The sequence below is a fragment of the Nipponia nippon genome, unplaced genomic scaffold, assembly GCF_047370975.1.
Source record: "Nipponia nippon isolate SJK-2023a ecotype South Korea unplaced genomic scaffold, ASM4737097v1 scaffold_3, whole genome shotgun sequence".
Lineage (NCBI taxonomy): Eukaryota > Metazoa > Chordata > Aves > Pelecaniformes > Threskiornithidae > Nipponia > Nipponia nippon.
In genome coordinates this window covers 68,994,557-69,022,397 of record NW_028262347.1, presented here as the reverse complement: position 1 = coordinate 69,022,397, position 27,841 = coordinate 68,994,557, and the positions used below count along the sequence as shown (strand labels likewise).

Sequence of the window (27,841 nt, the reverse complement as noted above, 5' to 3'; positions counted from 1 at the left end):
AAAGCAGAAGAGAGATGGGTACAGTAAAATACAAAACTGGTTAAGTCATAATGTCTTAACTGAACACTGAAAGAAAGCAAACAGAAAGTAGGAAACTGGTCACACTACTAAGATCATGTGTAAGACCAATGCAAGCACACAGGAAAAAAGTTATACAAGACTGAAGCGAGAGGTGCCTAATGAGAAACACGAAGAATAACACCAAAAAAAAAGGTCAGTGTATGAGATCATCTGTTAACAAGAGGAAGAATGTGGAAAACATTGATCCATCAACCAATGGAAAAAGGAGAGCATTTGATAGATGATTGTAAGAAGGCTTAAGTGTTACATGACCTTTTTGCATCAATTTTAGTAAAGTAAAGCAGGTGACTAGCACAATTAATCCCCAAAGCAAAACAGGTATCATTTCCAACTGTAAAAGGGAAACAACAAGTTAGAAAGTACTTAGATAACATCCATCGTTTCAGCTATTTAGGTACCGCACCCTAGAATATCCTAGAATATTTAAAGAACATTCTGAAGTAATCTCAAAGCTGTTAGCTGCTGATTTGAACTCAAGGAAGACAGGAGACATCTCAGACAACCGAGAAAGAGTGAACAGAGTCCCCAGTTAAAGTGAGAAGGGGGGAAATTTAAATCCAGTCGAACTTCAGTCTCCAGAAAAAAATCTGGAATAAGTAAAATAAACAAGTGTCAGCAAGTACTTGGAGGACAAGGAGAAAAACAGCAGCAAACATGGATCTGTCATGAATATATTGTGCCAAAGAAAATTAATTCCTTTCAGAACTGGGTAACAGAATTTGCAGGCAGGATGGAAGCAGTAGGCGCCATGTCTCCTGACTTTATTAATAGTTTTATGAGGTCTTGTATGACAATTTCACAAGGATGCGAGGGACATATGAGCAAGAAAAAAATTGCTATAACATTAGTACAAAAACAGTGGATGCCTGAGAGCAGTTATGATTGGTACACAGTCCAAAGTGGAGGATGTACATGGAGGTACCCAAGTGCCTGCCCTGGACCAGATTCTGTTCAACGTTTTCATTAATGATCCAGATGATGAAATGGGGAATGATGTTATTAAACAAGCAGGTAACTATGAAGCTGGGAGGCAAAGCAAATACACTGAAGGACGGGATTTGAATTCAAAATTAACTTCATGAATTGGAGAAAAAAATCTTAAAAATAGAATGGTGTTCAGCAGGGACAAATGCAAAAGTATTTAAGCAAAATGAATCAACTTCCCAAATTATTTTCAGAAAAGCCTTAAGGGTTATATTGGATCCCCAACAGAACAGAAGTTGATATTGTCATACTGCCTTCTTCCCACAAAATGCAATCATCGCAATGTAGTATATAAACAGGGTAAAATCTATGCAATGTTACAAGTAATACTTCTCTTCAGCTCAGCGCTGGGAGGGCTTCAGCTGAAACACGGTGGGCAGTTTCAGGTTCCACACTTCAAGAAAGATGTGGCTCTGTTCAGGCTGCCCAGAAGAGAACAAAGATACCAACCAAAGCCCTAGAAAACATGAGCTATGAGGCAAAGTGATCAGAAATGGGAATGCCAGAACTTGGACTGCTGCTCCTGAGGATGTGAGGGGGAGGAGGGTATGATAACAGTCTTTAAGTGTGTATATACTTATACATATCTTATATATGCACATATATCTTATATATATGTTTTTAATATATATTTACAGATAGATGTGTATATTATTTCAAAGAACAGAAAGGCAATATCGATCACCATACTCACAGTGAATAAGCAGAAGCAATGGCTTTTGCAGTAAGAAAAATTCGGAATTTACCTTAGGAAAACACTTTCTAAGCATAGTGACAACGAAGCACACCTATTGACTTCCTGGATTGGTGGCAGTACCTCCCACACTCTAGGTCTTTTAGACCAGGCCAGAAAAACATTTCTCCAGAATCACATACGTGAGGCAAGATTTATAGTGAGAAGTAGTTTCTTTTGTTAGTCTAAAGCAAGTTTGACCTGAGGGATGGCCTTTGCACAGAAAGCTTATGTATTTCTTCCGTCAGTTAATCTATCAAAAGAGAACCCTCTGAGTAAACCATGCTTCACTCAAACCTTTAGATCATCACAGCTACATAAGCACATTGTAAGACTTCTATATGCATATTCATCACTCCACGGTGGGGAAGATGAGGGCCCTCAGTCCAACTGACCTGGAACTCCGTTTCTTTGGTTTGAAAACCTCACTATGCAAATATATTTTTCTAAAAGTCTAAAAGTCTTTCAATATCTCAGGATGATAACAAATAGCCATACACAAAGTTCAAAATCTTGAAGTGAAATAAACACAGTTATTTGTACAGGAAAACAGTCTTTTCCAGAAACCTTTATTAAATTTTCAGTTGACAATCCTGGAAATTTCCCCTAGCAAATGCAGGGCTGCACACATACAAAACTCACTTTCTTTAAAGCATGATTTGGATATTTTTCTTTATTTGCCTTTAAAAAAAAAAAAGTTGACAAGATGTTAATTCTGACAGCTAACTGCTAAAGTGACACTAGATTTTTCCAAAAAGAACATTTTTTAGAGGTAATTTGTAAGTAGAGATAGGAGTTATAATGAAAGCTGGATTGCAACCTGAACTATGGCTTTTTCTATAACAAAATTTATAATATATACATACACTTTTAAACATCATGTCAGACTAAAACTCAGTGTGTAGTTGTTAGCCCAGATAAGAGAGTTAAAGAATTTTTCCTGTAAATTGTTTTGGGGCTTCAGAACACACACATAAAAGATACATGATTTAAGACACTTTGTTTGCCATAGTTGAGACTAAACATTTTTTAAAATCTAAACAAAAAATCTTATTCAAGGAGCATGCTTCATTTGCAACTAGATCTTTGTTTTCCTTTATCTCCCCCCTCCAAGCAGAGGTTTTTTTTGCTGCATGCCATTAACATAAAAAGATGCAATGAGCTACTAGCAATGTGAAAAAACAAGTCCATTTCAATAAAGAAAGCAAGTGCACAAGCTCCTCTTACTTCAAGTATTGAATGCCTCCAAGTTAAAGATTTATGCTTGAAAAGTAACTACGGACACTGCATAGTAAGTTATCGTAACTTTGCCAACACGATTTAGATTTTGAATTTTCTGAGAAAGGGACAGACTTTTTTTCTATATTGGTAGAACATCCAGCACAACAGATTCCTGGCTTGTGACTAAGGCACAACAAGTATACAAGCAATAATAATTCCCTGTCTACACTGGAATAAATCATGGGACAACTCTTCCTTTAAAATCACCACATATATAGTTCTCTCCATGCAAGAATACCTCGTTTCAGAGTACGTTGGAAACCCCTTGCTTCCTGGTAAGATCTTTCCTCCATATATACGCACTTAGACATGTAAAGGATCTAGGCACCAAGGTACAAATTTCTAACATTTCCCTTACTTTTCTGTTTGAAAATGCTCTGGTTTTCAATGAACACAATTCAGGTGTTTGGGGTGTTTTTTTTTTTTTTGTTTGGGGCTTTTTGTGGGGGGAGGTGTTTGGGTTGCATTGGGTTTTTTGGGTGGTGGTTTTTTTTGTTTTTTTAATAAAAGACACAATCCTGGACTTGTAGTAAAAGCATGTTTACTTATTTACTGGCAAATTTGGTTTTTTTACAGCTCAGTCTACAATAACACCAATGATAGCATCCCCCTCCTTCTAATTAGCAGGTGATAACAAGTTGTCATCTAAGATATCATCACTTGAGTGTTCCTTCTTTTACTTTTCTAGTTTTATCTTTCCATTCTGAAACAAAACAAAGTAAAGCAACTGTCTGTTCAGCCTCCTTCAGTGAAGAGGCATCTTGTCAAATCTTGCTCAGAAGAATCTAGAAAGCCACAAGTTTGAAAATTCTCAGCAGTCACAAAAATCCGTCTAGCTTCCAATTTTCTCTTCTGTAACTATGGATTCAAGAGAACTAGACTGGGAGGTAAGATTTTTTTTTTATTATTATTTTTTGAGAGGAGGAAGGGAAAAAAGCATGGAGCCTACTAAATGTTAAGCCCCAAGGCAAGTGTCTAATATGAAAAGTTTGATAATTGATGTAGATATCAGGAGAGACAGAGAAGTCTATAATACAACTCAGCTGGACTACAAATTCTATTAGAAGACAAATTTATTAGGCTGGGGGTGGGAGGGTGGGGGTGTGTTAAGAGGCCAATCTCCTTTGGAGCACTTGCATTTTCTTGTGGCTTGCAAGCTACAAGAAAACACAAAGAAACTCACAAAGAATCCTTTTTGGTTTCTTGAGACATGTTTCTGGTTGTATCTAGATTAAGCTCTCGGAAATCAAGCCAGGGAACACTTTCCTTTCCTTCAACCATAGCTCACTGAAACACTCATAACACTCAAAAATAGCAACAGAGGACTGGCAACTCAAAGATCCTTTTTACTAATAACAATATTTGTATTCATCTCAAATAAGCCTGAGAGAACCCAATTAGCCATGTATTTGAAGGAATGGCTAGCAAGAGCTTTTACGTAAAACCATAGTTCTGCTGTGATAATGCAATCTCCCACAGAATGCAAAGCACAAAGGCATTTCTAACATCAAATGGCACATGAATTAAAAACCAATGTTCCTCGCTTGAGGCAGTTATAGATGCACGTCTCATGGTATAGTGCATTGATACATCTTTTAAAGTATTTTAGGGTACCTATCAGTACAAAACCATTGCAGTAACATGCATACACGTCATGGTGAGTTTCTTGGAAGAACAACATGCTTCTTGGACAAACTCCAGGCACAGATCCTCAAATGGAGACACCAAGAGAGTGCTTTCTTGCTTAAATGTGTATTTTTGCACCATTCATCTAAATTAATGTTACCACCAAGGATACTGGGATCAAGCACATCTTTGGTAAACTTTCCTTGACTTCAGTAAAATTCCTCTGGAGATTAACTGTAACTCGATAGATTGGATTCTTCTGACAAAGTTGTCAACTTAACTGCTCATCATTTTCTTGTTGGTGAATGATTACTCTTCACTTTTTAGTTAGTAATCTAAATATAGCTTCTTTACAGAAAAGAAGCTCTTACAGGTTTAAAATAATCTTTACTGCATTAGATAGCCTCCAGATTCTTTGTCTGAGAATGCAGAGTGGGATAGAAATCAATACACAACCTGTTAATGTGTTTTGCCTCACCCTACCCAAACCATTTTTAAAAAGGCATCTTGTCTAAGCTTCGTCTACAGTCAGTGCAGAAGACCATTTCTTCCATTCTTAGGACCGATGTCTGAAATACAAGTGAAACCAGCTGCTGGAAGTGCCAATCTCTCTTCAGATTGTACACAAGTAATCTAAAACATAAGTTTAATTGCACATCAAATTTAAGTGGATTAAATGAGATTAAATGACTCCCACTTATGTGTGGGGAGTACGTGCATGCACATGTGTTTGTGCTCAAGGTACAGAGCAACTCTCTAGCTGCTTTTGGCCAAACTCTGTAGCTGCTTTTTGGCCCAAAACATGACAAAATTTGGAAAATATGTACAATGTATGATATCTAAATAATTCAAAGCCTGCAATTTCAATGATTCTTCATCCTAGAAAAATCAATCACAATTCTTTCACAACTCATAGTATTCTCAGTCCAGAAATAGCAGTCTGTTCCCAGTTGCATCAGGTAGATGATGACTAAAAAACACAAAAGACATCTCCATATACGTCTGTATCTGAGTTACAGACAATATGAATTTCAATAAAGACACACACACACCAACCAACAAATCAAAACAACAACAAAAAAACCTTTTAGCATCCAAATCTAAATGGAGATCAGCCCTGATAAACAATACACAGTGCAAATTCTTACAGGCTGAGTTTTTTGCTTCCTCTTGCTGCTTATGGGATCAGTGTTCAGCTGCACGAATCCAGACAGCAGGCAGTTTGTTAGAAAGAGCTTAGCAAGTGTATAAAAGGAGAGTGTATATCTAACCTTCTTATGCAAGCCATAAGTACTCCCTGCCAGCCCTCCCTCCCAGAGGTGATACCCACATCACAAAGCCATTAATTCACGTTATCATACAACAACTTAGGTTAAATGGGACCTCTGAAGGCCATCTGGTCCCCATCCCTCCTCCTTTTTAGACCCCTCATTCAAAGTGGTCAAATTTCATCAACCTCTTTGGCTATCCAGCACCATAGTTTGCACCACTACTACTGCCTCTCAGTCTGTGGGTAGGGTTGCAAGGATTGGTCACAGAAGGCACCCAAATCAAAGGTTCATTCAGGTATTGGGCATACAACTTAAGAGAACAGCGTATACCTAATTTTAAGAGGTACCTACTACCTTATACTTTGTGAAAACCAGACATCTGTAAATTATATCATTAGCACCCACACAAAAGAGTTGCCTAAAAACTATTTGTTGCTTTTCGGAAAGGCAAAACTTAGGATTTATTTTAAACTGCATTTACCTAATTTTAGATTAGGCATGCAATATCCTAATAAATTAAAGATGCACTCCCTTCTTGAAATGCAAGCAGTTTCAAAGGAAAAGGTATTAAAAGATGTTTCAAGTGTCAGAACTGACTTTGATTTCAGCTATTAATCTTAGTGTTCTAAAAAACACATCTTTCTATTTTTAAAACGCTACTTTTTTTTTTCGACGCTGCTTGGAGTAAGATCAGCAATACATCAGAAAAAGCAACTGTACAGGAAAGTTTTGAAACAGACTGTGCAAAAAGTTCTACCAAATCCTAAGAATTAAGCAAGTAAAAATAGATAAGTTTGGGCTTTCTTCTAATTTCAGTCATCTAATTAATGTTATCTTATTTTGAATGATTTTAGACAAAATAAAAATATTCGAACAGGAGGACTCTTTTAAACTTGGCACCGTTAAGGTGCTAGAAAGAGATCCTGCAGAAAATAGCAAAATTTGAACTGAGGGAAGAAAAAAAATTTATTCTGCCTCAGTCCTATCCTTCTATTTCCTTTTATCCACAGAATCTCAAGGGGATGCTCTATATGCAACATGCTGTGCAAAGCAAGAAAAGGAAGCCCTGGCACTTGCAAACCTCCATTAAAACAAACCCACAGAAAATTACTAACCACATGAATATAAACCATGCTACACAACAAAGGAAAACAGTGGCTTGTTTCAGGGTGCTATTAAAAGGCAATTTGAAAAAAAAAAAAAAAAAAAAACCAAAACCAACAATCTTTTATTCAAACTACACCTTTGTGATTTAGAGTCATATTTTTATAGTCACTTTGCATAGAAGAAAATAATTTTAGTGAGTTTTTTAATATTTAAAGTAGTATATTCTATCTCTAACATGCAGACTTTTCTCTAACATTATTTTTTATTTACTGGTATCCTCTTGGAGAATGTTCCAAGTCTCAATATCAAGCATGTGTAATATCCAGATGCAAAAACAAGCACTCTTGACTTGCTCTGCTGCTTAAGAGCATTTCCAAACTAAATAAGGCACTAAATCAGAAGATTGCAACTGTAGCAAAGGCGGGGGGAGGAGATAATAAAAGGTGGGAAAGATTAGCAAAAGACAATCTTTGTAAGCACCTGTATGAGAAAAAACAGCATCTGGCTTACATCTTAGGTTGAACACTGTAACACATAACCCTGAAATAGTTCTTATGTCACTGATTGTCTATACAAACATTGTTAACCAGCTTCTCTGTGACCTTTTCTGCAGTAGATGCAGACAAATGTTTGAGACAGTCTTTATAGATTCTTTCTAAAAATAAAAAAATCCTGCTTATATAAAAGCAGATTCATTGATCATTACTGAGTTTACACATACGAGAGCAAAGGTGGCAAGAGCAGATGCACACCACGTTTGTAGAGCACTTGCTTAGAAGTCAGGGGGCAATATTTATGCACTGCCATTGAGTTAGTGCTCCAGCCACTGCTCCAGCTCCATCTTTCTGATAGTTTTCAGATCACCTCGAAGGCGGTGAAAGCTGAGGCTTTTGCATTCCTTTCTTGGGGCGCTCTGCGCGTCGTAGGATCGGCATCATAAAAGAGGCAAGAAATTTCCCACAAACCATTTACTCTAATAGCATCTGAACACAGTTCAAGAGATTCTACGTTTCTACTGCTCGTTAAGAAAACAAAAAAACCAAAACAAAACATCCAGCCTATTTACAAGGAGCAGGCATCTCTCATTACCTCTGGAGCTTGGCATCAGTATTGTGCCCTCCCTGTTTGGAGACAGAGCACGCATGCAAGTTAGCTCCTCTTTCATGACTGAGCTGCTTCGTCCTGAGAGCGAGGTGGCTGGCTCTAACTCACGGTCAGAGTGAACCAACACACAGACAACATGAACCTCAATGAGTTTCAACCTATGTGTGAGCCTAAAAGCCCAGGTAACGTGGCTGTACAGAGCATTACTATGGAACACAACATCGCAGGCCCCGGTTCTAGAATCCACACCTCAAAAAAAAAAATGAAATAGTTTAAACAACTGAGAAGAAGAGGTACAAGAAAATGTAGAGTGCGATATCATCTTACAATGAGAGACTAAAGGCATCTGAATAATTTAGTCTTATATAAGAGACAGTTTAAAAGAAATTGATCAGAATTTATCAGCATGAGCATGCAAAAGATTTTTTGACACCACATGACCCTTTCAACTGGAAAAACCCTTATGAGATTAAATATTTGGTAGCTGTAACTAAGCAAACTCAAATGACTAATAACATACACATTGCTAACAACGAGGAAGCCTGGCAAGTGGAAAACTTAACTGTGAAATGTCAGGGGTCACTTCCACTTTGTCTCCCCAGGTCAGGCCTGGGTATTTCTCTAATGTCCCTGTTGGTGCTCAAACAGAAGGATTCAGAAACTGCTGGGTGAGATTCTTCAGCTTGGCAGATGTCCTCAAAAATCTGTTATCCACAGACAGCCCAAAGACAGTAGGAAACAAAAAGCTATTATGATGATATTTAAAATACATCAGTTGGCAATTTCTTTGTAAAATGGTATCTTTTGCAACATATTGAGGCCTGTAGCGGGATAAATGCAACATTTTCACATAGACTGGGGATCCCCATTGTTGTCCTTATTTCAAGTTATTTGCAGCACAATGGCTTAATCAGAAAAGTAGTGTTACAAAACCAGTTATGTTATTTTAAGTAAATTACGCCCACTTAAATTTATACATTTTTCTGAAACATTCTCTTGTCTCAAGTTTTGAGTCATTGTATCATTACCAGGCACAGGCAGTAAAAGAGCATTCAAAAGCAAATGGTGAAATGATGACAGAAAGCATCATAGACAACCCTATGCAAAATTATAGAGTAGCTTCCCATAGAGGCATAGCATATGTTTGTGATGTCTCTATAGAAAGTTTAAAGTGGAAGCTGCTGATGGGAGGTACTACATTTTTAAATTGTTACTATTCATCAAAAAAACTCCCCTTACTTCCTATTTTCAAAATTCAATTTTCAAATTCGAATTCAAAGAGTTCAATTATTTTATAAGCACCCCGCAAGAAAGAGTTTTTTTCAAGAAGGGCAAGTATCGCTTTGAACTGGTCTACCCCATCACAGATGACAATTTCTGTGAGCAGAATTTCTTGTTGATGCTCTTCAAGAAGCTACAATAGTTGCTTCGCATACTGTAGCTGCCGCAGCACGGCCTTTCTTCCAGGGCACGGCAGGTGTTCGGTCACTATATAGCTTACACAGAGGGCAGAATGATAGAGTCAAGGCTATAAATTCTGGGAAGAGAGGCTCTGAAGAGATAATAGGATGATACATAAAGACTTCATATCCCTGCTTGTGGCAGTGAGAGGAAGAAATTTTGAAAAGATACATGTTCTTTGAGATAATAAAGATTTAAAGAAAGCGTGTGTGTCACCCTTTATTTACGATGATAAAAACTTGCCCTGCCGAGATGGGTTAACCTTTTCTCCTGATGTCACCAGAATGAAATACCTTTCTATTTCTCCTCTGGTTGCATCCTGGAGGGACAAGGGCTCTCCCTCTTGTTGAGATCATGGACCCAGCACACTTCACCCGGTACTCCAGGCTCTGGCAGGCAGAAGCCTGTTTGCAAACATCCAAAGTTGGACAAAGTTGCCAAGTTAACAAGACCAAATGAATTTTGCACCTCAATTTATCTTCTCTTTGGGACTCTGTTGCTGTATAAGTTTGCAATGATTCAAAAATGGCACTTTCAAAATTAGGCATGCTGTATTTGTTCACCCGAAAGCACAAAACACACAAACCACAGAGTTACTGCAGAGAACTCTTTACATTGCTATTACCTAACTATTAATCTTTCCTTGTAAATTTTTTACATTCCGGCCAGCCCAGCTAACCACACTCGCTAGCTAGGAGAAGCGGATTAAATTGATTGCTGCATGGTTTCTCTGATGCTGTGTCTTCTGGCATGCTTACCATTCCTCACTGACACCGCCTGGAAAGCCCTGTCTCCTTCCTGAAGCTACCGATTTTGCATTCACAGTATTCTCCACTCTTAAACATAGTCCTGGGAAAAATGAATTGTTCTCACCCCAGATGGAGACAGGGATATTCCTCAAGAAGCAGCTTTCCTGAATTTCCAACAGGGATTTTTTCCTGAGTTATTGTTTGCCTTGTCATGCTTTTCTTTAACAATCTCTTTTGTTTAATGGCATGTATTCAGGCAGGAAGTATACATTTAATCTATTTGCATTCACACAGATCACCTGAAAGACGGGTGACTTACTTACTAAAACCTATTATAGGCACATAACTCCTTTCTTCACACTACACTCTTGTTATTGACAACCAAAATTAGAAATCAACACACATGCAGGAGGTGGAATTTATTTCACTGGTTCTAGCGATCTAAAATCTGACATTTAGTCTAACTTAGTCTTCAAAGCTTTATCTACATAGTCAAGGCACAGTTAAGGACTTCCAAAAAAGCAGTCCGCCCCACCTATTTTAGATATCTACAGTGTTCTGTGGCCATGGCTGCCTTCCTCTCCACTGACTACACGTGGACTCTAGATTATTAGCTCTAACTAGACAATTTAAACTACTGCAGCGAGGTAAAATGAAATCTATGACAAATGATTAGTTTTACTATATGAAGAATGACAATCTGAAAACATAAACCATTTCTCTCTTATTTCGTACTATTGTGTTTCTTTCCAAATCTTACATAACACAGCTAGATCCTTCCAATCACAGTCACTTATTCATTCTGGTCCACTAAGCAAATTATACTTCTGCCTATGTATATACACAACGGTGTAGGCACAGTGCAACTGCAGACATCTCTGAGACATTCTAATGGTTCCAGAGCATAGATAATTTTTTCCAACTACTTGAAAACAAAAATAAAAACATCCCATGATACACACACTGGAAAGATGGCAGATAAAACCAGAAATGCCTGTATATCTAGGTTGCTATTCAAGCCCTAGTGGTGCCTACTGATAAGTATGCGTACAGCTGGGAGGAAGAGAGAAGTGTAATTCCTCTTATCGATTAGCACCAAGTACACTGTGTGCATACCACACACTACCATGTGCAGTCCCTAGGGAGAGACCAGACAGCAGTCCCCTTTTCTATCAGATTCACATTTGATCATAGTAACATTACATTCAAGAGAAGCACACTTTATCCCTGCAACTTACATCCAAGAGTGAAACCACGCACACCCTGATGATAAAGCTTCCAGTTCAAAATTCATACCAAGATCTCTGCACTGACTCCTCATAAACCTGTGGGTCTCTGACCAAACCTGCGGGTCTCTGACCAAACCTGCCTGATCATTCGTTTCCAGTTACCTAAGATATTGGTCTCCTTCCATGACCATTACCTCTCCTAACTATAAAACTGCTGATCACCAAGGAAAGATTGTACATACAAAGAAGAGAATCCTCTTTACTTATTAATATACGGCACTCACTTGCCAAAGTTGACTACTCAGAATACTTGGTATTAGGGCTGCAAGCAGATTACTCAGTCCTGGCCTGGGTAACCGAACAGGACATGGAAAACTACTGGATATGACATGAGAAATTACCAGACATGACAACAGAGTGAGAAGATGACAAGAGTTACAGGCAGCATTGTGAGGAATGGCCAGATTTCACACACAGTTAAGAGGGAGCCGAGTCAGAGATGACCGAACTTCACAGTTAGTTGAAGTACTAGAGTCCTGTTGGGGAGTATTGCAAGGCCAGCAGTGCCCAGGTAACTGTGTCAGTAATGCCAAATAAGGCCAGGATTACTGAATACCAGTATCAGAAAACTGGATTTGGGTATGGATGTAAAAAAGATGGGACCAGTGGGGAAAAAAAAAAAGTAACAACGGGTGGGTTGTTCATTCTGGAGAAGACTGGACAGAGAAGGGAGACACAAAGGCAGAGAAAAGGAGAGTGAGCAGAACTAAAAAAGGATAACGCAAATCATGGGACAACAGTCGTATGGGGGTACCCATTGGGACCCCTGCACTTGATTACCACAGCTGGACCAGCACAACAAACGAACCTGTTGTTCTGACCATACCACAAGATTCGAACCTGCTTGTGCAGTCAGCAGGACCAGGGCAGGGGTTGCTCTCCCTGGCTTGTACCTAGACAGATGGATCAAGCATCCTAGTATTGCCATGTCGATATCCGTTACAGGCTCGATGACATCAGTATCTACACACCATTTTATAACACTCATCTCATTAAAATTAAATGCCATGTTAATTTCTTTGCCTGCACCTCCCAGAGTAATATCTTCACATAAGCACACACAACATAGTTAATGAAGAAAAAGAAAATTAATTTTCCAAGCCTATTGACGTGGCATGTTGGGAAGAGCAATAGAGTGTTTAACATTGGGAGATGTTCATACTACAGGGATCATGACCATGTAAATATATAAGAACATAGGTAGATAACTTCAGAGAAAACATTTCTTTGCCAGCCTTACAAAACGAAGGAAATATAGCCTTTGCAGAGGTATAACAGACTTTCTGGAAGTCTACATCCTAATACAGAAATAAATTAAAATACAGTCTGATCCTCTAAATGTCCATACACTAGTCTTTACATTAATCTCCCAAATAGCACCTGACAATCTGTCAAATCTCTCTGTTCAGTGTTTTGTAGCTGCAGAATCAGGTTTAGATACTCTTTATTGCTGTTATTAAAACAACTAGCTACACGAACTAGAGGTCTAAATCCTAAGATGACAAGTGGGGCTGTCCATCTTCTACAGTAATTCTATCTTTAAATAGTATTTCAAAATAGTATTTCAACACTGACATAGGGAGACGAGTAATAAAATTCACCAATATATTAAGCCATCTGGATAAGCTTACATCACATTCCTTTTGAAGTATCAAAACACCACCCATACGTGCTATAAGAATAAATTTCCTGCCCGCTGATATTTGTAGAATTGACTCCACATAGGGTTTCCCCATCCATATTTCTCGTAAATAATGCATCCTCTGGCCCTACAGCATGCATGCCAAAATCCCTAGCAACATTCCGTCAAACCTAGCTCTGTATTCTATGCGCTAAAACTCTCCATGGGAAACCACCCTAAAGCACAACAGGCAAAATCTCAAAAATGCATACCCCAAAATAAAAGTAAGAAGGTGTTCTGGTGAAATAAGAGCAAAATCAAGGAAAAGCAAGATAACAGCAAAGTTCTCAACAAGAATGCTAAGTACTAGAAAAATAGATAGAAAACTCGTGACCCATACATACCGTAAAATTCAAATGAAAATTTACTTTAATGCAAGCTTTGCAGTAAGACAGCAGGATGTGTGTTCTAGTCAAATACATATCTATTGACAGAAACACTCTAAGTTGTGTAACTCACATTGCAAATTAAAAGCACTTAAGATGTCTAAGCATAATGTTTCATAGGAAGTAACGGAAGTTGCATTATCGGTGTTAAAAAACCTTTTGCAATGTTTTCTTTAATTATTTGTATTTTAAGATGTGATCCTTTTTAAAGCGCTTCAAGTTTGACCATGTGCTAAGATACTTTCCGGGGGATTCTGCCAAGCACCTGTAGACCTCCATGCTCAAATTTTCTGAAGCTTGATATCTGACTTTTTTTATTTTATTTTGAAACACTTAAATTAGTTGGTTTTAGGAACTGCCAGTAGCAAGTACCTCTAGTTATTTTTTGACTGACTTCCAGCTTTTATCACTGCATGTGAATTAGGACACAAGTCTTCATCTCTCAGGATCTTTCCTGACACCCTTTGCCTTAAAGCAGATAAAAGCCTTCAAGCCATGTTCATCTTAATCTTTCACTCTCTGCTTTTATTTCTGACTTTTGCTATAATGGCCAAATTGACAAGAGATACTCTCCTTATTCCAGTCACCACTATGCCATTGCATTGGCTTTCAAATTGAAAATTAAAAGTGAACTATAACTCTTTTGGTCATAATGTAAAACCAAATAACAAATTAAGAACTAAGCTTCAACATAGTCCCTCATGAACGTGTCAGGAATTTGGGATTCCTCCATTTCTGGTTTAAGCAATAAGCTTCATTACATTTAACAAATAACAAACAATTCTCTTCAAAGAAAACTGTAGAAAAATGTGTTTCAGAGCTCAGCAGAGAGTGTACTGCTGTGTACAGGACTACCACATCCCAAGCACCTGCTAACAAACATTTCACACTCACAGGATTTGTGCACTTGAGCCAAAGCTAGTGAGAATCTGACAGACAAAAGATATTAGAATTATATCACTCAAGCCATTCACTGATTTAGGAATTCAATTTTGCCACTGCCTGCACCAGATCTAACTGATGTCTGCAAATCTCAGGTTTTTCACTTAAAATTTTCATTTAGGTGAAAGTGATGTAAAAATTTCATATAATTCACTCCTACCTGATGCTCCTGAATACAGTCATACAAAAGTTCCATTCAAACCACAATTAAACCTGATCACTTTCAATTTTCACTCTATAAACGCATTTTACTTCTCTCTAAAGACACCAATTCAAATTTAAATTACACCTGAAAACACTCTGTGCATCTATACAATTTATAAAAAATCAGCAATAATAGGCGATTTAAGTATCAGATGGGAATTCCAGCACACAGATGAAGCTTTCCTCCCTACACATAAGTCTATTTGTTTACAACTTGAGAAAGTAATGAATACTATGGATTTCCTCTGTTTTCTTAATGGCACTTGGGCTTATCTGACTTAATTTGCTAACTTTGCTGTCAATATGTTAAATTCATCCCAAGGGAATCAGCCCCCTTGATGCTTAACTAAAACCAAATTTCTAGTATTTATATACAGGGTCTGCATAGAAAATGTTCTTTTGTGAACTATATGAAAGCTACAACATAGAAAACACAGCAAAGTTTGGCATTGCATATCAGTTCTAACTTTCAGCTTCCTGACATTTGTCGATCTGTATCAGACTTAAACATAAATTCAACATAAATAAACTATGCAGTGTATTTAAGTGCAATAATTCATTTTTCCACTATCTTCAACAAACATTAATTTTAATTCCTGAATTCACCTGGATTCCATTGCTTCTCACACAGTCCATTGTAGCATTTCTGTATCTAAAATTCATGAACTCTACTACTAACAGCAGCATCGTACAAGTTTCAATTTCAGAATCATTATTTTTGTCAATAATGCATGAAGCGGATTATAGCTGGTACCTAACAGAGTTGGACTGACTTGCAAGCAAAGAGACAGAGGTACTCTTTTTGGATATTTAAAAGATTATTTCATCTGACAAAAAGTGTTAGAGGAACATCTGATGTATCAAAAAATACATATTAAATTTTAAAAACTGAGGAATCTTAAGAACTTTTACATCTAGCCAGCCATATTGAAGAATGAAGTATTTTTTTCTCCTTTAGAATAAAGAATCTGAAATCTGATCAGTAACACGAATTCATTCCTACAATGCCTTTAGGAAGAAATGTTGAGTTAATTACTCAATTAGAGCATATTTACTTTGTAATTATAATGTCATGTTCAGTCATATTTAATTGTTTTTTCCAAAATACCCAAAGGCAACCATCCACATCATGGGCTGAAAACCTGAAAAATTTAAGATAAATAACAATACCATTTAGAGAAGCATATTTTAAACATATGATAAAGCATCCTTTAAGGTTAGATGGCTCTCAGACAATATTTTCCTTAAAACTATTAACTCTTAAGATTCATGTACAAGATGCAAGGAGAGTTCCCATAGGATGACCCAGATTTTTTGGTCTCATTTCTGGGTCTAGTTTGAAAACCATTAAGTCTCCAGTCACCCTTAAGAATTACTTTATTTTAATCTTCTGTTTTTGATAAAAGAAGCAAATTTTCCCTCCCTCTTATCTGTGCCAAGCTTGTTGGTGCCCAGCTCAGGAGACTGATGAAGCTCATGGCTTTCTTTTATTTCCTTACAGCTGCCAGCTTAAATAAGCTTTTTTTTTTTTTTTTTTTCCCCTACATATAAGGCTTTAACTGGTACTCTGATAACTCCTCCCAGCTGTTGAAGAAGATTCAACTTGCTGGTCTCTTTTAATGGATTCTGAATGCTTTGCCTGCTGAGACAGCCACTGAGATTTAGAATTTAATATCTGGGACTAAAAAAAACCAGACACACACAGAGAGAAAAAAGGAACATTGCAGAAGTCCTCTACAAATACATAGTCTTAGGGTTCCTATATAAGTTTCTACCCCCCCATAAAACATCCATTAAGTTACCTCCATTTTCTTTAGTCAGTAGGGAAAAAGGAATCTAATTGAAGTTAGGATCCCAATCCTGTTTGGATTCAAGCCCTATAGTCATCACTTCCATGGTGATTTTATGTGTGGGTATATATATCCCAACAGTAAGTAATTAGAGTCAGCTAAATGTTTGTAAATTATAGCAGGATTCATCTATTGACCTGATATGTTAACATGTATTGGAACATTAAGGTGAACTACTCATAAATTTCTACTACCTCATCATTATATATGCTGGTCTCTGTCTCTGGCCACAATTCTGCATGAAAGCTATTCTAGCACAGTGCAGGAAAACAACCCACTTACAAACTCAGTGCGTCTGTCAGAGCAATTGAGACACCAGGGTTGTCTCACCTCACCTATAAACTATGGTAAGATTTCCAAAAAAACAAGCAAACTACTCTGAAACTGGTGTGAGGCACTGAGGCAAAAGTCCCTCCATCTCGAAGTTTCAACAAATGGCCACTATGATTAAACACAGAAATGTGGTTGCAGTTTAGCTATTGGCTGACATATGTAAATTATCTCCCCATCTTAAAATATACAGATTTAAATATACAGAGTAGTTACTAGGAAAAATATCTTGGGGTTTTTTTTTGTTACCATGAGAGTAGTTAAATACTGCAACAGGCTGTCCAGTGAGTTTGTGGAACTTCTGTCCTCGGGGACATTCAAGATTTGACTAGACATGGCCCTGAGCAACCTCATCTAATTAGACCTGTTTTGAGCAGGGTGTTGAACTACCTGGCCTCTGCAGGTCCCTTCCACCCTACGTTATGATTTTATTTAATCCTCACTCCTTAGAAATGCAATTCTTTGCAGTGAAGAATGTACCAGTGAGAGCCATGTCTCAAAACTATCCTTCCTGAGAAAGATGCCTGGGAAGGTGACATACAGAGCAGACCAGCTTCAAAGCCATTATCAGTGGGTTCCCCTTAATCTAAGCTTCTCTTGAGAATGAACCGTGCTAATAATCTCTCAGCTGTAGATCACAATAATTCACCTTGATATCTGGACAACTGCCAATATGGCAAAATAAAGACAACATGTGATTCCATCGAATCTTCTGTCACCTTCTACGATACATATCTTAATCTTTTCTCCTTTTTTCCCATCACACCCCCCATGGACTGTCAAATTCAACAATCCAAACCATACAATCTATTAATGTTATATTTAGGTTTCTGTGAGAAATTCAACAAGGCCATCCATTCGTGAAATCTGTATACACAGTACAGAGACACCTGTGATTCCTTCAGTTGAAAGAGAGCTACCCTGAATCCCTCTCAAGTTCTTAATGAAGTTTATATTACTCTCATCAATGGAAATTGATTAAAACCATTTCAAAGACTGTTTTGGAGAAAGATTTATACATACACTATCGACTACTACACCTAGATTTATTCCACTACAACCTTGCAATAGCAAGGGGTGCCCTTGCAACCATACAACTTCATCACTGTATTTCGGAGCTCCCAGCAGGACCATTCTACCACCTAAAACTACACCTGCTTTCTGGCAGAAGCACTGTAAGCCCATCACCATGCCCTCTGTTCTCTGCACAGAAGACTGACTGTGGCTTCCTCTCCCATAAGAAAAAAAGTGAAGGATGAAGAAAAAAAAAAATCCTCAGGTAGCTTAAATGCACAATAATTCTTTTACTCCAGTAAAGTAAAAATGGTAAATATTAATTTATTTTTTTAAAACTTCCATTGGTAAAAGTTGCAAGGAAAAAAAAAATTACATTAGGTAATAGATAAACTATGCCAAAAGAAAAAGTATTCAGTGGTAACCAATAAGTCTGAATGTTTAATAGTGTCTTCTTTTCTTAAAATTAATAATGCTGAAATCCAGCAACAAATATGTTAATTAATAAACTTTCTGACAAATTCATCTTATCCCCGCTATCTAAATAAAACACACAGCATTTCAGATAAATGATTGACTCAAAAAATACACTGGGTTTGTCTACAGTCTTAAAAAAAAAAAAAAAGATAGGCAATTGAACGATTTAATAACATTACGTTTTGTAAAGCATATATCTGCCATTGGTAAAAGCTTTCTTCAGTGTTGATCTGATTTGTTGTTTTCAATAATTTACTGCACATAGTCACATCTGTTATGTTGGTTGATAGACAATAAATTTAGAGAACACATTTGCTCAGAAGTGATCTTATGTTTGCTGTTCCTGAACTTCAGCGAGTCTGTTCCTTGAATTAATTCCCAGAAAGGGTTAAACAGGACAGTTCCTAACAAGTCAAACAGCCACGATGACAATTCACACATGCACGCACCCCCCCCCCCCCAAAAAAAAAGTAAATTTAAGAGTGATTGCCATTCAGACAAATCCTGGTTTAAGTATGGATGCAAACCCATTTTCCACAAAATTGAAAGAAAGTAAGCCAAACCTAAGGGCACGTGGTCATATTGCAGTTACATGACATATTCTCTAAACTAAAGTGTTTTGAGGAAACAAAGCAAAAAGATGAGGACAAATAACTCAAAGTAAATATCTCAGTAGGATAAATTAATTCCACACGGCAAGGGTGCGTCACATCTGCTGCAGTGAATTACATAGATGTAACCCCAAAAACATATTTGACTGCGGAACAGAGATGCAACCAAGAGTGGGTTTGTAAGGGTGTCTTGGTTGCAGAGAGCATGCCAGCTAGCTCTTCAAAAGTAAGCGTTTGTGATGGCAGAAACGCACAAGCTTCATGAAGAACCAGTCAGCAGGAACACTGATGATGACCTAACCCAAACTGGTCTCTATGACTAAAGATGATTTCAAAGAAAATCTTTCAAAAGTATATACACTAAATTCCATGCCTTTAGCAGGATATTTAAATACTCCTTTTAAGGATAAGGAGTGGTTGAAAGCACTTAAATACTTTTCTGAAGACTCTACTGGCAACTTTCACAAGTAAGTGCAGCGCACTGTATTATGCAAAATGTTTAAGTACTGTTATTTAACATTATTTTAAATATTCTTATATTACACTGCTATTTCACATTATGTTGAATTAAAAACTTAATGCTTATTGAATGTGCCAAGTACTTTGAGGTAGAAGATCATACTTTATAAATACAGGTATTTATTGTTACATCAGTGGGGGCTGGAATTTTAGTTCTGCATTTTAAAACAGCGATTCAGATTTTTCCCCAAAAAATCCTGAAGACAAGCTGTTTCAAACCACTTAGCGGTATTCTTTATGCCCCACAACTAATGCCTGTTCTGACAAACCTTTACAGCAAAACGAGAGTGCAAAAACAAATACTCAAAAATGAAGACTCGGTTTGCTAATCTGACTACTTTGTCACCATGGAAAGAGCATGGTTTCTCCTACACATAAAAGCATTGCCCCCCAAAATTACAGGAAATAAAACTGGCATTCTGAAAATAGAGCAGAAAATTAAAGCAAACATCCAATAAATTCTAGTCCGTATCTCCAATGGTTTTGTCTTGTAGCACAGCATGAGACAGATTTCAACCCTTCAATTGAAATCAGCTGTGAAGTGTACGCAATCATCTGTGTATTTATACCTGCAAAGTTAAGGGGAATATTTGTGGGTTTGACCCTCACTTCAGGTCAGAAAATGCATTAGGGACTATGCTTGTCACTTGACCCTCTCACTATCAATAGGTTTCCGAGAAATAAAGGGAATACTAATTAGTTCCTAATTTAACCAATACAAAAGATACAAGGACTATGAAAAGAGTGTCTTACAGGGGAAGATTGCAAGAACAGAATATGTGCAGGTTAGGAAAGGAGGTTGCAAGACGACCTAATTATGGTTGACAAATACCTGAGGGGGTTCTTTTTTACAAGCAGCAGGTAGAAATCTGTTCAAAATACGCAATAAGGACAAAGCCCAAAGGCATTATCTGAAATTGAAGGAAGGGTACTTCAGACATGGGATCAGAAATGGCTTTTCACTCATTACTATAGGATCATTACTATATGGAATAAGTGACCTACCCGGGGCGCTTCAATCCTAATAAATTTTATTCCGGGATAGATAGGTAAGCAGCTATCAGTGCTACATCTGGCCTTTCCTCCTGAAAAGCAGGGGATGGATGAAGCAGACCTGGAAGCGTCTTCTGCCAAACCCCTCTGGAGCGCCGCCAGGGCTCCTGGCTGCGCAGCCCTGTAGTGCCACCTCCTGGGAGAGGCAGCGCCCGGGACCCCCACCCGCTCTCCTTCCCACCTAATCCCTGGAACTGGAATAACACGGCAAAGCTACTGTTTGTTTCATGTCCTGGCCGGTCACCAGATCGCACCAGGAAAGATCCTGCTGAACGCCGGAATCGCAAGCAGCGAAATTTAACTAGATGGTTAAACTACGCTTGAGATTCAAACTTGCGACACCAGAGGCCAGGTTGACTCATTCTGGTCCCTCCCTTGAGAGCGCTGTAAAACGTGGGTTTGCAAACTGATTTTCCATTTTATATTACGAGAGCAAGTTTTCAAAATATTATGAGGAAACGCATTAAAGATGCCCATCTAGGATTCCACCCAGTCCCACACGTGCATTAAAAGTGATGTAGTTAGTTTTGAAAGCTTTTTCTGGTGCTTGTCGGGCAGGTTTTTAAAATTTTCTAGATAAACACATGCTCTATAGTAATAATGAATAATTAATTGTCATAAAAATACATTCCATTGTGTAGCAAAAATAAACATTGAAAAGCGTCTCAGCATCAACAAATAATACTATCAGCTTCCCTTTCTTTGTGCAATAGGAGACTGCAACGAAAGCACAGCAGACGTACATTTTAACATCCAAAAAATGAGGAAATTCTTACTTTAGGGGGAAAGATTTTCAGCGTACAAAGTCACGTTCAGAAGCATGAAACAAGTCTATTACACACCTACCCAAATTAGCAGCTAAGAAGTCAACAAAGCACTTTCAAATACAATTCCTCTTCCCCACAGTCCTCACAATCTAACTAATGGCCTCCAGCATGCTTTATTTATTTATTTTTAAGAAGCCACTATTACGCTGGCTCCCCTGCTGCCCAGGCTCCCGAGCATAGGCTGTTCAGGTAGGCTGATAAGGGGCTGACTGAGAACAGACGTGTGCGGAAAGCAGCTGCCGGCAGAGGCCTACTCGTGTCAGTCACATTTCAAGAACAGACAGAAAAATTTGTCTTGCATCGGTAGTACCTGGAATATTCACCTTGCTGCCAGCAACTGAGAAGGATACAAGAGTAAGGACTTATCCAAATCAATCTTCCCTCTTGTAAGTGAGGAGCAGACCAGGATCACAGACCTAACTTTGCCTTCTGCTCGTCTTTTTTTACCTCCACCTTGCAACTGGGAATCTGTGGTTGCTTTAATTATTCCATTCCACATTACGATTGGTTTGCTCGCATCTCCTTGCCACCAGGTTTTCTTGACTACTGATCAATTTAACCTTTCAGGTGGTGTTTGCCCAAAATAAAAATAGATTGTAAATAAATGGCAGCCCGAGCACTATCAGGGAACAGAACTTTCTTCCACCTGGCTGATTTTCTGTTTGCTTTAGAAGTTGCTCTTTCACCTGGGAGTAATGACAATCTGCATCAAGAGACAGATGCAAAACTGTTCCTCCAATTATATAATCACTGCAGCTGATAAGGAGGGAGCTGGATTTAGGTTGCCATAGCGTTGGCATATTGCTATGGAGGCTGAGCTCTTCGTCCACTTTATCAGCTCTGGTCCAGGAAAAGCAGCCCAATTACGCCTGCTGTATGCATGTGCTGTGGACCCGCTCCCCCTTGGAAGGAGCACTCTGGATCAGGGGCTCCTTCCTTTCCCCTCCCACTTCATTTTGACAGAGTGGCTAGGGGTGGGGGTGCTGGTGTGTTGTTTTTTTTTTTCTTTTTAATCTGTATTTAATTGGAAGGAGGGTGGTGTCCTCTCTGAAACCCACGGCCCCCCCACCATTAAGGGCTGTCACACCACTAATGCACCCTTGGCTACCCCTGCAAGGGGCTCAGGGGTCAGGGGCACCTGGGGAGCTCCCCAGGGATGGGGGCCCCTGCCAGGCCGCTGCCCCCCGCCCGGGCACCCTCGCACCCAGACCAGGTGTTCAGCCACAGCGGGCGGGGGCATGCCTGCGGGCAGGGAAGCGGGCCCCGGCCGCCGGAGGGAGAGGCTGCCCTGCAGGGCGAGGCCGAGGGCGAGGTGAGGAGGAAATTGGCCGCGGCTGGGGCTTTCTGCCGGGGGGGAGAGCGGCAGCCCGGCAGCCCGCTGCCGCTGGAGCGCTGCTCCTCTCTCGCCGAGGGAGGAAATGGCTCTGCCTGCTCTGCCATACCGGCGTGTGTGTGCAGCCGGGCTGGAGGGGAGGGGAGGGGAGGGGAAGGAGGGGGTGACAACATGCAGGTAACAGGATAAAAATAACTTCGGGAACGGTAGATCGGGGTTGGGCGGGGGCGGGGGGGGGGGAAGGCTTCTGGAGTTTGGACAAACAAAGTTTTACTACAGGGAATAGCTGGGGACGTTTGCTAACGCCGAGGAGCAGCAGCACGGGTTGGTGTCCATGATGCGGGCGATCCTGAGAGGAGCTCGGCGAGAAATCACTGCCCCAAGTAAAATCCAACTTTAATTTGAATACAGGCGCTCCCCGGTGTCCCTCATTCTCTCAGGACGTCCGTGTGTATGTGTGTAAATAGATAATTCCTCCTTCCCCTCCCATTTCGTGTGAGAGATTAGGAATAGCGTAAGAGAAGGGAAGGGCTCCTCTCCCGGTGCCTTGGGAAGCCGTACCCAGACGGGGGTTAGGAGGACCGGGAGGGCATTAATTGGGAAAGATCCCCCAATCCCGGCGGCGCTGCGAGTTCATCTTCCCCTGACGCGGACGAGCGGCTGCTCCGCGGCTTCACTTCGCCCCCGGGCCCGGCGCGCAGCCCCTGCGCCGGGCGCCCCTCCTCGCCCCTCCGCTTCGGGAGGCGACGACGGCGACTTAAAGCAACTTTTCTTTGCCCGGGGTTTCCTACGAAGCACCCGTTCCCCGAGGGGCTGCGGGGGTCTCCCTGCAGCACACCCGGCTGAGGGGAGCTGGGTGCTCCGAAGGGAAACCGGTGTCAAAGGCTGTCCTCTGCCCCGGCCCCTCCGCCTGCCGCTGGCGGCGGCGGCAGCGGCTGAGCCGAACCGAACCGAGAGACTACGGACAAAGGCTGGGGGAGAGACCGGTTGCTAGATCCTCGGAGGTAAATCTTAGGCTTACCTTGATGGTTTTCTTCTGGAATGTACATCCTCTTGTTTTCATTGACCATTTAAAACGAGTCCAGATAAATCCCTCCGAAAATCGGCTTGGTAAAATTCAAGGAAGAATGGAGCTGCAGAATTTCCCCTTTTATTATTACCTGATTCCCATTATTGCATCAAACACCAAAAACTGATCCTTTCCACTACTGCCTCCTTTAGTGAAATTGCAATGCATCCTCAGTACATCCGGGCCCCTTCCAAGAATTTAGCACAGCACCTCTGGCTGTTAAACCATAAAAAAGAACAGGAAGGGGGGAAACGAGAGAGAGGGGGGGAAGAAAAAAAAAAAAAAAAGGAAAAAGCAAAAGCATCCAGGACAAACCTCTGAGGGTTAAATGTCTTTTTAAAATCCACCAACTACAAGAGTAAGAAAAGGAGGAAAAAAAAGAGAGAGAGATGTTCAAACGCTGCTGCTCCTCCTCTTCAAAGCCATTCTGAGCGCGTTGTGTTGGCAGGGAGCTGTTTCTGCAGAGGAAGAGAGCACAGTCCCAGCCCCTTACTCCCTCCCCTCCCTCAGCGCGCTCGCTCCCCGCTCTCTCCCTCTCGCCGACAGACAGACATACTGAACGCTTCCAGATGTTCCAGCTGCGGCGGCTGCACGCAGCCCCCCGCGCGCGGCGTTAGGAGCCGCCGGACTTGATCTGAAAGTTTAACACGCTGCCTGCCGCCTTCACTGCGCCTGCCGAAGCCGTGCTACAGACATGACGTCAAGGAGGCGAGCTGGAGCCGGCTGCCTGGAGGAGTGGGGGGACAGGCGAGGGGAGCGCCGGCGGGGCCGGGCCGGGCCGGGCCGGGGGACGGCAGCAGCACGGTGGCCCGGCGGCACGGCGGCCCGGTGGCCCGGCGCCGCGCTCGCCGCCCGCCCGCCCGCGCCCAGCACCCCGCGGCAGCCGGCGCCGCCGTCCTCCGGCCCCGCTTCGATCCGGTTTCTCAACAGCGTGGGCTCTGCCCTGCGGTTCCACTACGGAACGCGCCTGTGAGCTGCATCTCAAGGCGGACAGTATCGCCTGCGGAAGCGTTACGGGCGGCATCGTGTGCGAGCGCTTAACGAGAGGGCAGAAGGCGCCGCGGCGGCGTTTGGTCCGCTCCGAGCAGGCAGGCAGAGGCAGGGCGGGCAGGCAGCGGAAGAGAAAGAGGTGCCCGGGGATAAGTTGCACAGACGAGAGGATGCACAGATGTTTAACCGGATTAATCAAGCTAGGATTTGCAAAATCCTCGGTGGAAACACCAAAGCGCTGCGCCGGTACCCCACCGCTTGCCTTAATTATGCCTGTCATTTGGCCCTCTATAATGGAAGCCTCCGCAGAGAGCAAAAATGACTTCTTTAAAACGAAATGCGAACCGAAGGCAGTACGTGTTAAATCTATCTGGGCTCTCCGAGCTGCCATGTTAAACAAGAGATGCAGAGTGCAAAACCACCCCTCAGGAACCACTGCAGAAACTGCCACAACCTGAGAAACTAAACCGCTCTGACTCACGGGGGGGGGGAATGTCCAGAATAGCGTGTCCTCCGTGCAAACCCGCGGCTCTAGATTCTCATGATAACAGGGTGTCCATCTAACATCACATGCATGCAATACTATTTGTGGAACTTCAAACACAGTGGCTCTTTCCTTTCAAATGGTTTTCCATTTCAACTAGAAAAAGAGTGTTTTAAAGTTGGTAATACCCCTATAAAGGAATCACTTTCGAACAAACTGAGTGCCTTCCCTACAAATGGATTTCAGTGGGATGTATCAAATATCTGCCTCTTTCTGAGGCTTTCCCCCCACCACTTTAAATGAGCTGTCTCTCAGATAGAACTCAAAATATCATAGAAAACACCACCACCTAACAGATTCAGGCAAAGAAACAAGAAAACAACACATCCGCTTGCAGCTACAAGAAAAACTGGAATAGATGTAAAGCACTTACCAAAAACTGGATGCAGTCAAAGCACTTGTCCTAAAAAAAGGTCATTTTGATTTCTAAGAACCACTGATCATCACAACTTCTGCGTTAAATGCTGTTCAAAGCGTAATTCACCAACAACATATTGCCATTGATAGCTAGTAGAAACGCAGCTTTATTTCTGACTCAGGGGGAAGAGTTCCTCTGAGCAATTAAAATACTCTGTCCTCTATTGCCTAGTTTTTCTCTAATAATGTCACATGCACTTACCTCGTTTAACTTACCAGATCAAGCAAGATCACAGCTAGAGGTGGAATGGCAATATGTTAGCTTTCATTTTTAATTCCAGATGCCTTTTTCTTTAAAAAAAGGTCCTTCCTTCACCATTATAAGAAGGACTGAACAGCAAATCCTTCACTACCTATATTTGTTGTGTAAATACACGTTTTATTTTTCTCCTGGTGACCACAAATCCTTGCCATTTTGGATTGTGCTAACTCCCATTTTTCCCAGCCATGAGTCAACCAAGAGTTGCATGATTCACCCTTGCATGGACATAATCTCTAGGGAAGTCATTAAGTGCATGCTGATCAGTCTTGTACAGAAATCAAACACCAGTGGGGCACCTGTAAATATTTCTTTTGCCCTTCTTGGGTCACATTCACAGCTAGATAAGGATTTATATACAGTATTAGTTAAACAGTTAATATCCACATAGCCTTGCTTTATGCCAGCTCACATACGTATGCAGCCACATCCACAAGCTGTCCCTGCCACCTACAAATCTTTTTCTCCGTTCTTTGTCCCTCTCTCTCTGCCAAGCTCCCCCAGGGGGACCCAAGTTGGGCCAATTACCAAAAATCAAATACAGAAGAAAAACAGAAAAAGAAACAAGAATATTAGCTGGCATTAATTTCTTCAGCATAAATAAAATTCTACTATAACTTGAGATTTCCTTATTCAGCAATTCTGATGCAAATAATTTTCTATACACAGAAGTCAAAAGAAACTGATTGTAGAATTAAGATGGAAAGATCCTGCTAATGAAGGAGAATGAGGGGACATAAGTGTGAACATCGCGCCTTTCCCTAAAGCATTTGTTCCATCAAAGTACGCTAGGAAGATATAGTCCATGAAAACAGGTTTGGTAAAGAGGTGGCATTTGAACTAAAGGTGCTCGTAAGATTTTTTTTCTTAACAAAGCAATTATAGAAATTCACATTTAATAATAATTCTCACAGGAACGAACCCAAGGTGTTACCCTCTACAGAAACAAGAAAAATTCAATTGGCCTTAAATTTGTTTCTTTCCTTTTTTTACACTTCCTTTCCTTGTTTCACACTTCCTTTCCATTTTTCATAGAAGTAGTGCAGAAGGGATTTTATTAGGGATTCCAGAGCAGCAGCTTGGAGACTTCAGGAAGGACAACAGCCCTTCCCTGCACGGCCTCTGAATCCTGAGCTCTCCGATCGCGTATGTTCTGGGCCAGGACTCTACAGGCAAAGCATACAGCCTAAGTGAATTAGAAGGCTTTCTATCATTTTTGAATGACTGATGCTCTGAAAAGCTTTAAGGCCTTCTGAAGGGGGAGCCTTCTTCAGAGTTAGATCCCCACACACGCAGCCCAAAGATGAGTATACAAGTGAGAGAAAGGTCTTAAAAGATTTATGAAAGGATTATTCTTTCAATACAAAAACAATTAGAAAGTTCTTAGTCCCTGCCTCATATGGCAGCCAGCAGATTTAGAGGTAAGATGGACAGTGTAATGATCAGACACAAGGTTATCTCCTACCAGGCTGAAGCCGTGCTTGTAGACTTCCTCTAAGCAGATGATCATAGATGGGACAAATGATCCAATGTATGTTCAGCCTTAGCCCAGCTCTAAAGTGGAGATACTAGTTTTCTACCCCACAGGAATGCTGCGAGGAGAAAAACTGTTCTGCAGTTGCTCTGAGAACAATAGTTATGAGGGCCAT

General features: G+C 40.5%; 1 protein-coding gene across 28 annotated transcripts in view; it reads right to left on the bottom strand.

Annotated features, from left to right (window-relative positions):
• CACNA1C (calcium voltage-gated channel subunit alpha1 C) overlaps window positions 1-27,841 on the bottom strand; it is a 487,583-nt gene that overhangs the window by 418,683 nt on the left and 41,059 nt on the right. Inside the window, exon 1 of one of the 28 annotated variants that reach the window (XM_087765427.1) lies at window positions 23,935-24,428. The exons of the other annotated variants lie outside the window; for them this stretch is intronic. Coding sequence (XP_087621553.1) covers window positions 23,935-23,983 — 49 coding nt within the window. The 5' untranslated portion in view covers window positions 23,984-24,428. Of the gene's footprint in view, window positions 1-23,934; window positions 24,429-27,841 lie in introns of those variants that run through there. 28 annotated transcript variants of the gene reach the window in all.